This window comes from Nannobrachium achirus (assembly GCF_963921795.1).
Source record: "Nannobrachium achirus genome assembly, chromosome: 18".
NCBI classification, from domain to species: Eukaryota; Metazoa; Chordata; class Actinopteri; order Myctophiformes; family Myctophidae; genus Nannobrachium; species Nannobrachium achirus.
This window is the reverse complement of record NC_137825.1, coordinates 16,038,426-16,051,059: the sequence shown is the minus strand read 5'-3', so window position 1 is coordinate 16,051,059 and position 12,634 is coordinate 16,038,426. Positions and strand designations below refer to the sequence as shown.

Sequence of the window (12,634 nt, the reverse complement as noted above, 5' to 3'; positions counted from 1 at the left end):
CTGAGCCCTAGAGCTAGTGGAGAGTCCCGTCATCTCCTTGACGCGACTCTCCACTAGAGGGCTCTATAATATAACATATAACATAGAGAAGTGGTTATTAAAACTTTCTTTCATGTAGGACCCCCAAATTCATTTGTATTTAGCAGTGGGCCCGCTTGGAAAATATACTGTGCCTGGTAGTGTGTGGCACCCCCATATAGGCCTAATTGTTTTGAAAATTGAAATAAAATGTTAAAATGTTTCAAAGAATATTCCAAAAATGAATTGTCATGTTCTTTCTTAACAAGACTTTTTTGAAAATAGCAGATCTACAAGCTAACAACAACATGTTGCATCAAGACAGTTGTGACTGAGCTTGTATAAAGCCAATATATATAGAGTTGGTTAAACCACCTTTCAAGGACCCCTGGGGATCCCCGGGCCCCACTTTGAGAACCACTGATGCACTGATGAGTGACAGAGGCAGTAATTAGCCTGTTTTGCCAATTTATTCAAGAAAATATAGTTAACTTTTTTTGTTATGAATGTAGAGTGTTACCAGTTTTTTTTATTTGAATACATTCATATTATTATATTTATGTATGTAATTTATGTACATGTAGGACTAGTACTACGTCTTTGCATTATTTTATTTGCATTATTTTCCATTAGTTTTTTTGATATTGTGGATTTAATCTGTGTGTTACAAAATAAAGACTTTTGGGAGAGGAAAAGGGTATAGAGAATAAAATACACAATCATAATCATCCACAAATCTTAAACACGCTCACGTTACGCAATTAAATAAAACCATTCGTGCGCTGTTGCCCTGAAGGATGGAAACATCAATGTAATTTCCTCACCGAGGGAAGGTTTTGACTGTAACACAACCCGGAAGTTGGTTCCTCCATCCGAGCTGGTTTGTTGTCATCATTAATTCCAAACAAACTGCCAGGCAGCAGCTATCATTTAACCACCTGTTTATATCTATATAAAACACTGTCCGCATCAAAATGTCTTCAGACTTTCAAACCTACGAGCAGGACTTCTCCACTCTCACCGCAGAACTCACCAATAAACTCTGCAAAATCCCCAAACTAGCTGGAGGTAAGAAGAATGATTAACGGTATTTAGCTGTTAGCTGTAATGTAAACCAGTGTTGTTCTTCATGTCAATTAAGGTCCATTATTTATTCTGTATTTGAGCCCAGGAACACCATTAGTTAAGCTGCGATGTGGTAACCTCGCATGTCGTAGCATGACATGATGTTATTGTCGAGTTGATGTTAATTACATATTCATATACAGAGCTGTGTGTGTACTGGTTGTATCTGGGCTGGGGGTGGGGGAATAATATCGATTATATGACAGAGATTGGGCTTTTTCTAGAGGTAATAAATTCACCATACCATGTCCACTCCCCAATATTACATAATATCTCATTTACCCTGCTATTCAGAAGTCTAATTTCAGAACAAATAAGTGTACATTTTGAGTGTATTTAAGGAAAATTGAGAGAAAAAGACATTGAGGAATGTTAATATCTCCATTATCTCATCACTCCTTATTGTATGACTTTTGTTGCATATGTTCTGATAGATACACAGTACTATGTATATGTATGTTGGTTCAATACTTTTACACAGGATAATGTAATATCACTATTTCATAGTGTTTCATTATCCACAAATGCCAAGAATATCAGATAGCAATAGCATCCAGACAGACAGACAGACAGACAGACAGACAGACAGACAGACAGACAGACAGACAGACAGGCAGACAGTTGCTGGGATTGATTATTTACCAGGTATCCTACTTTGAGCAATTGTTTCATTAGTTTGCACTCTATTTAACAAACAAAACAATAAATATTACACTAATATTACCGGTACACAAGACATAACAACAACACCTTGTAACTTTAAAATTCAGGGTAAATTTTCTGAAACGGACAAGCGGCAGTGTGCGGGTCAGTCTGTCTTCTAGTCAGATCTCCTAATGTTTTGTTACCCACGCACCTGCTAAGAGAGGAACTGGGTGTGCGTAAGCCTTCCCTTCAAAATTCAGGGTAGCGAAATGGCAACAAGCATAATTGTGTTTGTTGACTAATGGGTTTCGTACTATTTTCCCTGATTTGTACTTTTTAATTAACTCTGGATAGGAGCATCTACTATGCCTATTAAATTCGTAAATGTCTCTAGTTATAGCCTAATTGATCTTTGGACCATGGATATCATAATATTATAGCCATAATTGAGCCACAAACCACATCATGTAGGCTATTGTGTGATCTTGTTTTTGCTTGTTTTCCAGTTACATAGTGTATATATCTTTTATATTATAGCTGTTTATATTTCACCTTTTTAGTTCAATCCTCTTTAGTTGTGTGTTGTGTCTGCCAGCATCCCTCATCTTGATGTGGCCTTCCAGCCACACCACAAAACTGAACAGTTTAGTGGTGAATAACAAAACTGCACACAGTGAATTACTTCAAACTCTTTGATGTGGTCTGTCCCTTAGTAGTTGTAACATTTTGCTAGCTGGTCAGTATCTTCTTGACAGTGACCTGACCAGTCTGTAGAACAGAACTATATGAACATCAGTAATACATGCTGTCAGTTTGTCGAGGAGTCAGAACATGTGGGAGGTGAAATGTAATGGGTTGCAGTGATGTCATTACGTGCGCATCCCGCATCAAAAACTCATTCAAGTCGCCCAGGGACTCAATCATGTCATGGTCCTGGGGTCCCGGGGATGCGCCTCCATTGGAGTCCATGTTAAAATAATTTACTTCTTCTACTTAAGTTGCTATATTAGTTTAGATAGTTTAATTCGTTTTTTAATGTATTGTGTAAGATAAACACTGTAAAGATTTATTATCAGTTAAACCTGGAACAGCTAAAAACTATTTTCACTAGTGGTTCTCAAAGTGGGGTCCTGGGTCCTTGTGGGAGTTCCAGGGGGACCCCAGATAGATGATAGTTAGGAACCAAATAGAACTTTATGGGTCTGTAACTCGGTGAACAAATGGAACCAAATGGACCTGTTCCATTTGTACTCTAGTATTTTAACATTTAATATAAATATAATTAAATGGGTGTCTGTAGCCTAGTGTATTTAGAAATCCTAGTTCTAAGTTCAAACATTAGCCAAATTGTAAAATAAATATAAGAAATAGTCAAACATTTTGAAAATAACCGATCTACAAGCTCACAGCGCTCGAAAACATTGTATTGAGGACTCATAAAACTTTTCTGGGACCCATTTGAATGACCACCTATGGGTCCCGGGACCCATTACATTGAAAACCTAGTAACATCACTGGGGTTGATGTACCCATTACCCAACAGTGAAAGAAACGACGTGCGTAGTTTGTGTACACTGCAAGGGAAATCATTATTCAGGGATATCAGTGTAGCTTTGATGTACAGATTTTTGATTTTTTGATTGTTTTGGATTTTATTGAATAGGTTCTTGGTCTACCTACCTACTGTACGTATTTCTATGCATCCGATGTATTACCATGTGCTGTTACCAATCTGCCTCATTTCTTAACCCATTTAGGCCTATGATTATTGACTGCTTTAACTACTGAAAAATAGCAGATATACAAGCTCACAGCGCGGCACCGAGTGCCGCGCTGCGAGCTTGTAGATCTGCTATTTTTGAAAAATCATGATTTTTTTTGCAAGTCTTTGAATATATCTACTTAAAAGCGAACATTTGTAACTAAATATTTACTTCTGGGTGGTCCCTGGAACAACATATTTTAAGATGGGGGTCCGCGGCCAAATACCTGTAATTTTGGGGGTCCTTGACATGAAAAGGTTTGAGAACAGCATGATTTAGAGGAAGGATTTAGAAGTCGGGTCAAAGATCGGGTCAAAGATATTCAAAGACTTGCACTCATTTTCACGATTTTTCAAAAATAGCAGATCTACAAGCTCGCAGCGCGGCACCGCGCTGTGAGCTTGTATATCTGCTATTTTTCTAAAGTTAAAGCATAAAATAATGGTTAAAGTGGTTAAAATCTAACGCGACTCGGGCGCGTTCCAGGTATTTGAGAGTTATTGGGTTAAATGCTGCTGAGGGTGAGCTGTCATGACAGACTGGTTGAAGTGTTTCCTCTGGCTCTGCATCAACACGTTCTCCACAGAGAAGCAACAGTGAATGGAGAGACTTGCTCTTCCAGATGTCTTTGTGAAAAGGGCAGGGATAGAGACTTGGATGTGTCCACAGCATTGATCAGAGGAAATACAAACAAGGTCAGAATGGGGACTGGTTGCCATTCCGACACACATCCCCATTCCGATCACCAGGTTAGCATTCACCAGCGTCGGCAGGTTGGCTACTCACCAGGTTAGCATTCACCAGCGTCGGCAGGTTGGCTACTCACATTCACCAGCGTTAGTTTTACTGAGGTTAGGGTTAAGGTTAGGTTTAGGGGGTCGGAATAGCCATGTGTCGAAGTGCCGACGTGTAACCGGTCAGAATACAGGGTCATTTTAATTGTATTCATCTCCTCCCTAGCATTCTTTATAGTTCTCAAGCTGCAGTCGTTGAGTCAGCTAACAAGAAGCTGAGTTAACGAGTCGCACTCAGAGTTTCCCAGTGTGATATTGTCAGTGGATTAAACTTTGTGCTCCCCGTGAAATAGCTGGAGTAACGTGGCCAGGTTCATGGGGATGAGCAAGGAGCTCGTAGATCCACAGCATCATGAGAATGTCTGAGAGTTGAGCCGCAGGAAAGAAAGACCAAAGCCAAGCCTGGGGCTCTGAGCTCCTGTGTGGCTTATGTTCAGGCCAGATCAAGACTGTATTTGAGTGGTTCATAGCTTCATACACTGTCACTTAAAGCAGTGGTCCTCAACCCTTTCAGGCCGCGACCCCCAAAATAATCATATTTTAACTGGAGACCCCCCCCCCCCCCCACACACACACCCTAACGAGCACTAAGAGTTGACATTTTGTTCTAATCTGCTATTGTGAAAATAGCAGATTGTGAGCATGTAGACCGGCTATTTTCACAATGTCTGCCTCTAATATTTGACAATTTGGCCAATGTTTAATTTGTCATTTTAGAGGTATTAAAAAGTCCTTCAATTGTAAATTTAGAAATATGCACATACCCTGTTGGTTTGTTTACTGTTGAGTGATAAAACAATGTTGCACATTAAGCTAATCATCTGGGGACACCCCCAAAATAATTTGGGGACCCCCCTGGGGGTCCCGACCCACAGGTTGAGAACCACTGACTTAAAGGCATAGTTCACCCTTCCTATCAATAGGCGCTTTTCCACTGCAAGGTGGAACCAGAACTTTCAGGAACCAGAACCTATTTTTTTGGTTCTGGTTTTGTTTCCATTGCGAACGGCCCGGTTCCAGACAAGGTTCCTGGAACCTTTTTTAGGTCCTGCTCCTGATGTAGAACTAAACTTGAGTTCTGGGAACCTATGGGCGGGGCTAGCAGCGCTCCTGCTCTCGATTGGTTGAGCGGAGGTAACGACACCGAGGAGAACGGGGAGAAATCTCTCACAACACAACAGCGTCATTTTTAAAATCCTATTCCGACAGACAGAAACACAGAAACACTATGGACGCGACGCCAGACGACAGCCCCGACACATTGGTCAAGTGAATGTGATGATACAGGCTCTTATTTGTGTCTGGGCGGGAGAAGAAAATATCCAGAAGGAGCTAGAAGCATCCGTTCTAAATGAAAGGATTTTCAAACAAATTCCGTCGCCGTCGTCTTTCTGAAATGGGCGTCGAGTGCACAAGCAAACAGACACGGTGCCAAGCACAAATAAAGAAAATGTACGTCGATAGACCGACAACAAACTAAAACAGTGGAGATAAGCATTTCTACATTCGCCCGTCCATTGGTGACTCGAGTCAGCACTCAGCAGCCGAGCCGTGCGCTGTGTTCAGGACACGCCTGCTTCGTATCGTGTGTGTGTGTGTGTGTGCGTGCGTGCGTGCGTGCGTGTGTGAGAGATTGACACGCTTTTTTTCTCCATAGAGCAAAGGCAGAGTACCAGCTCAGTACAGTTAGCAGCTTGTTTGAACAACGTTCTATTGTTTTTTATTTTATTTTTATATCCAGAAAGTAGTAACTAAAGACGTATTTCTTACATACAGCTGTTATTTTAGATTTTAGATTCCCGAATGTGCTGCTGTTCAAATGACCAGCTGTTTTGTCTCAGCCAAATCAGGCTGACGAGTTGAGCTTCCCGGTTGGGTCTGGTTATATGGAAACAAAAGCAGAACTTGGTTCTGGAACTTCACAGGTTCTTGAAAGTTCTTGGTTCTGGAAAGTTCAGGTTCTAGTTCTGGGTTGGCCCTGCAGTGGAAATACGCCTAATTACTCACCCCATGGATACTTGAATTCATGGATATTTTTTGTTTTTGTCACATTCCTAAAAGCCAATGATTTGATGACCAGCAGTTGTCCCCTATGAAGACACAAAGAGACTGCTTTGTTCCATATGGAGACTCAAATTATTGGTTTAGGAATGCAACAAAAACTAAAAAATATCCATGAATTCAAGTGTGCATGGGGTGAGTAATCGATAAAAAAAAAAAAAAAAAAAACATTTTGGGGGTGAACCAAACATGACTTTTAAACTTGATTGTCACACAATCATTAAACCTTTTTTGTTTTCCAGATAACACATTGATTGTTTTTTTGTTAGTGCCTAAATCCCTTTCCCTAGCAAACAATACATGGTATTCTTTGCATGCCAGGCTCTATGATGATGACTGTAGTCTATCTCCTTTTTTTTTTAAGGGCTTTTATGCCTTTATTGATAGGACAGTTAGACTGACAGGAAATGGGGGGAGAGATGGGGGATGACACGCGCCAAAGGATGGGAATCAAACCGGCGACGCCGCCAGTCATCCATGCCTATGTGGCAATGCCTAAGTGGTATGCGCCTGGACCAGTAGGCCAGCGGGCGCCCCGTAGTGTATCTCCTTACAGAGATAAACTCTGCACTGCAGTCTGCATCACTGATGTAGTCCCAATACCCTTAACCAGTAAGCATAGCATTATGTTTGACCAGCAGTGATAGTAGTTGTGCATATTCATGAATGGTGTGTGCCTACGCCCTACGGCAGATCAAATGATTCTCTCCAGCTGCCCCAGTGAAAGTTCCAGATAAAGTTAAATACGTTTCTATTCACTTTTTTCACAGTTAGTTGACACTGTATATAACTTCTACTACTAATGCTGACAACCATATTTACGCACGCACGCGCGCACGCACGCACGCACGCACGCACGCACGCACGCACGCACGCACGCGCACACACACACACACACACACACACACACACACACACACACACACACACACACACACACACACACACACACACACACACACACACACACACACCTACTAAATGTTTTTCTACCAATTTGTATTTTTTTTCCACATATGATGACATGCCCATGAAATGAAATAGGGCATATTAGACAATACTGCACAGGCTATTATTTGAATCGCGCCATCACCACTTGTTTTGTTCTCGCGCACTTCTTTTCATTTACAGTGCTTGTTTACACGGCACCATTACAGTGTACTAGTGTTGTTTGCCTCTTTTCTACAAGCTGTGTACACTGCTTGGTACTGCTCGTAATTGGGACAAACACCAGGCGTCTTCTGCTTGTGGGCTCACACTCGAGCTTACCTCCCAAATTTCACCCCACTCAATAGGCATTTTGCAGAAACGCGATAGCTCAACTTCTTTGGAGCAGCTATTCACATCGCCTCCTGTCACCCTCCGGTGACTGTGTCAAAATAAGTAACCATGAATGGATGTACAAAGCCAGTAAAGCCATCGCAATCAGAAAGTCATTGTCCTCCTCTGCTACTGGCGGAATAGTTTGCACTCAAATTAAAATGATCTTCCTGCTGATTAAGACCTTTCTCTGCTTTTTCTTGTTCTTTTCGTTCACTCTTCTTCTATTCTGACATCTCAATTTTGCCCATGGCTCAAAAGCCCTCTGAGACAACAGGTTGGCTGTTGTCTCTGAGGGCTTTTGAGCAGCCAGCCACACACAAAGGGCATTTTGCCATTGTTGTTGCTGCTTGTCTCACTAGGGCAGGGGTCTTCAACGTTTTCAGGCCAAGGACCCCTTAGTTGAGAGAGAGATGAAGCAGGGACCCCCACAACCTTTTCATAGATTCCATACAGTTTAATTATTCTTTGACGACACAATCATCAGGGTATTTTGGGTTCATGTCAATGTGTGTTTTCAGATATTTCACTCTGTACTTAATCTGCTCTTTCTCCCCTCTACCCCAAAGCTCTTTGCCAAAAATAGCCGATCTACAAGCTCACAACACCTCGCAGCGCAAGGCGTTGTGAGCTTGTAGATCTGCTATTTTTGGCTAAAGTTCATGGAATATGGATATGGATATATAATTATATAAAAAGAGAAAAAACCTTCTATCACTCAAAGATTTTGAGGACCCCCTGTAGTAACTCCCAGGGGTCCCGGACCCCCTGTTGAAGACCCATGCACTAGGGCATTCTGTACTGATGATGAACTGGGCATCATGATCGAAAATAACAACGCGTCACAGTGCGACTGTTGTTGTGAGCTTGTAGATCTGCTATTTTTTGGCAAATGTTCCGCCCCGATATTCCGATAATATCATAAATCGCGATTTCTTTTGTCACAATTATCGTGATATGAAATGTTCCTATCGTCCCATCCCTATTTGTAACAAGAATACAATGGAATGCGCATCCTTAAACCTGAAAGTAACATTTCTCTCCCCTCTTGTTAGGAATGTGTATGGAAAAGACTATAAGAGAGAAGCCTGTCAATCATCGGTGCATAAATATTGAGTGCAGATGAAATAAAAAAAATCTTCACTCGCCATGCCCAACCTCTACCTGTCCTGCACCCTGTTTACAAAACTCTGGCTCCGTCTGTCCGTCCAGCGCGTCCGTGCGGCGGGCTGTAGTCCCAGTAAATATCCATGCATATTTCACGGCCCTTACCTCTCAGGCTCTGAATCCGCACAGAGAACGAGCACCGAGCGTCTCACCTTGCAGAGAATCGCCTCTGGCTGTTTACTGTGTAGGCTGTGAGGTTGGACACAGGTTTTAAAAATGAATTTGAGGACTGGCAAAAGGCAACGTAGACCCACAAGGCCTAAGAAATTAAGATCTTGGTTCTTGGTTTGTTTTTGAAAAGTTTTTTTTTCTTCTCCTTGCTACCCTACCACCACTGATAGCCTTGCGATTCGTCTTTGAGCTGGAAGTTTTGTCAAGTCTGCATTTCAATTATTGAAAAATACTGGCAATTATTTATCCAAGTTCGGTGGACTGAAAGGTTTCACCAGTGATAGCTGACCTGGTAAATCTCTTTCTAAATTGTTGTCAGCTGAACAGTCACATCTGGGATGACTAAAATGTAACTGGATAAAAAAAGCAGAAGTACTGTTACTTGTGAGGCAGGAAAGGGAGATGGTTCACAGCTTGGTCAAGTGGACCTCTTCCTAATTCCACCGGAGGAGGAAGCCTGAATCGCATCTTACATCGACTGTAAAAAAAAAGGTGGGAAAAAACCTTTTCAAAGACTACATAACTTTTTATTTATTTATTATTCTTCAAAAGATCTCCATTCAAAATTCCAGTTAACAGTCAGTAAGACTCCCTAATCGGGGGATAAGCGTCAGGTTGCATACACAAACTTTAAAAGGCAATGGTAGCCAATCAGGAGGGAATATGGGAAATGAGACAGATCCATGTATTTTTTTTTATAGTTTATTTTTTGGGGGCTTTTTGCCTTTATTGACCAAGGGAGGTCCAGTAGACTGACAGGAGACTGACATGCGGTAAACGTCGTCCGGATCGGGAATCGAACCGGCGACGCCGCGGCAACCATGCCTATGTGGCGGTGCCTATGTGGTATGCGTCTTGACCAGTAGGCCACCGGACGCCCCGGACAGATCCATGTTGATGACATGACTTTAGAGATACTGTGTACCGCTTTGCGTGATTTTAGGGTAAAATCTGTCGGAGCAGTGTCCAAAAATGTGTTTTGCAAGAATCGGCCTCATGGTGGCACTAGGGCCATGTGAGAAATGAAGGGTGGAGGTTGGTTTGGCAGCCAAGGAGTGTGTGTGCAAAGTTTGGCATGGATAGGGGCAACAAAGCCATGCTTTTCTTGACAGAGCCTAATTTTGACAACTCTGCAACCCAAGTAGTCAAAGGGAAGGCCCAAACAAGATATCTCTGAAAGGATCTGTCAAGATTGCACCTTCGTGCTTCCTTGAGGATGGCACCTACTCATTTTGGTGGCCCATGACCCTCAAGCGCCACTCATAGAGGGGGCGGCCATAGCTGAGTGGTTAGTGAGCCCTCCTGGGAAGCCAGAGCCCCAATGTGGATGTGTGTCCCTGTCTGAGCAAGACTCTTAACCCCTAATTGCTCCTTGAGCGCCGTAGAATCCCATGTCTGCTCACTGCTCCCAGTTGTTATAGGATGGGTAAATGCAGAGGTCAATTTTCACCTACGTATATATGTGACTCAACGTGACTGAGGGGCAGTCATTTCGGAAGGCAGGGTTTTTCACTACTGCTAATATGATTTTTTTTTTCTTTTTTTTTTTTTTTTTTCTAAAATGAAAAAAGCCACAAATGCATCTCAAAATATCTAGGCTACATTTTACTTAAACGCCAGAGCTTAACTCTGCATGTAAATAAGACTTTTTTTTTTATTAATGTGAGAGATCGTCGGGTCATTTGCAGGTTAGACATTTATTTAGAAGTTGAATATCTCAAAAGTAGTATTTCAGCATGGCATCATTCTATAAGCCATATCTTCAAAACTGTTGGGTCAATCTCCACAACCAATATATCATTTTGTAGCTATGATCCCCAGCTTTCAAATGAAATGAAAAAATGAAAATGAGAAAAAATGCAATGACTAGCCGTCAGCTGCGCTGGGACACATATACCCTGTACTAGAGGTTTGGGCGTCTCCTCGTTGCCATCATATCGAGTAGCATAGAATATAGCCTATACACATTTTTTTTTTTAAATAAAAAGACAGAATGCAGTGGCAAACGTTTTTTTTTCTTTTTTTAGCTTTGATTTTAAACAAGCATGAGAGTTGTAGAGAGAGACCTACAGGGTACTGGGAGGGTGTTCAGGATATGTGGTGCATATAAACCCAATGTTGTTTCTCCAAGTTGAGTTGTGGCTCTAGTCTGGGTTCAGAAGGCCCAGACAACCTGAGAAGTCTGAATGGTTCATGGTGGAGCACAAGATCACAAATGCGTTTTTGGCACTAAGCTATTCAGTGTTTTACAAACCAACCAGGGCTGCAAGTATATATTATTTTTATTACAAACCAACCAGGGCTGCAAGTATACATTATTTTTATTACAAACCAACTAGGTCTGCAAGTATACATTATTTTTATTACAAACCAACTAGGTCTGCAAGTATACATTATTTTTTTTCTTCGAGATTAATCAAATAATTTAACACAGTTTAAAAAAGAAAAAGGAAAAAATCAAGTAAATATATATCAGTGAATTGATTAATCTACGCCCAATGCCCAACCTTATACAGTATACTGTAGTACCGTCTTAAAGGAGTAGTTCACCCCCAAAATGACTTTTTTTCTATTGATTACTCACAGCATGGAGACTTGGGTTCAATAATACTTTTTTGTATTTGTCGCATTCCTAAGACAAAAATGTGATTATAGTAAATGTACCCCCATTGATTCCGGATGGGGACCCAAATGCATTCGGGTCCTCATCCAGAATCAATGGAGGTAAATTTATTGTAATCAAATTATTGTCTTAAGAATACGTCAAAAACTCAAAAATATCCATGAATTCAAGTCTCCATGGCGTGAGTAATCAATAGAAGAAAAAAAAAAGTCATTTTGGGGGGTGAACTACTCCTTTAAGCTGATTTGATTAGCTGCTTCACCCTTAAAACCAATAGTTGTATTTTGAAATAAAGTATTTTCATAGGGAGGGAGACAGTGTAAAGAACTTGGTATTAGTAAGGACTCGAGCAGCAGCTTCCTGAATAAACTGAAGATCGATTTTTTTTTAGGGAGATGTGTGAAGTTTGTAGTAATGGTGTTTGGTGTAGCAACATGGCAGATTGCCATGAAACTTTCATGACCTTCGATGGATGACCCCTATTGATTTTTGTTGAACCAATGGCCTTTAATCCATTCAGAACGGGTACACATTATGGTGTATTATTATTTTATGCTTTAACTATTAAAAATAGCGGATATACAAGCTCACAGCGCGGCACCGAGTGCCGCGCTGCAAGCTTGTAGATCTGCTATTTTAAATTTTGACCCGATTCTATTAGTGTCTTTTGAATCCTTCTAAGATTTTTTTGAAAAACCCATGTTACTTTCTATGTCAGCAATCTGGCCAGCCATCGTCAAAGAAAATGTCCTTTTCACTCAACTGGAGCTCAGTTAGTCTGTTCTTGAGAGACTACTATGTCAGTGGTTCTCAAACCTTTTCACGTGAAGGACCCCCAAGATTATATTTATTTGGCCACAGACCCCCATCTCAAAATATTTAGTTCCAGGGACCCCCCAGAGGCCCAGAAGCAAAATTTTAGTTACTAACGTTCGCTTTAAAAATAC

The 12,634-nt window shown here is 41.2% G+C and overlaps 1 protein-coding gene across 1 annotated transcript in view; it reads left to right on the top strand.

The window, feature by feature from the left end:
• Nucleotides 1–955: 955 nt before the first annotated feature.
• The window catches only part of vti1a (vesicle transport through interaction with t-SNAREs 1A), a 273,743-nt gene continuing 262,064 nt past the window's right edge, over nt 956–12,634 (top strand). Inside the window, exon 1 of the mRNA XM_080746948.1 lies at nt 956–1,086. Coding sequence (XP_080603074.1) covers nt 993–1,086 — 94 coding nt within the window. The 5' untranslated portion in view covers nt 956–992. The remainder of the gene's footprint in view (nt 1,087–12,634) is intronic.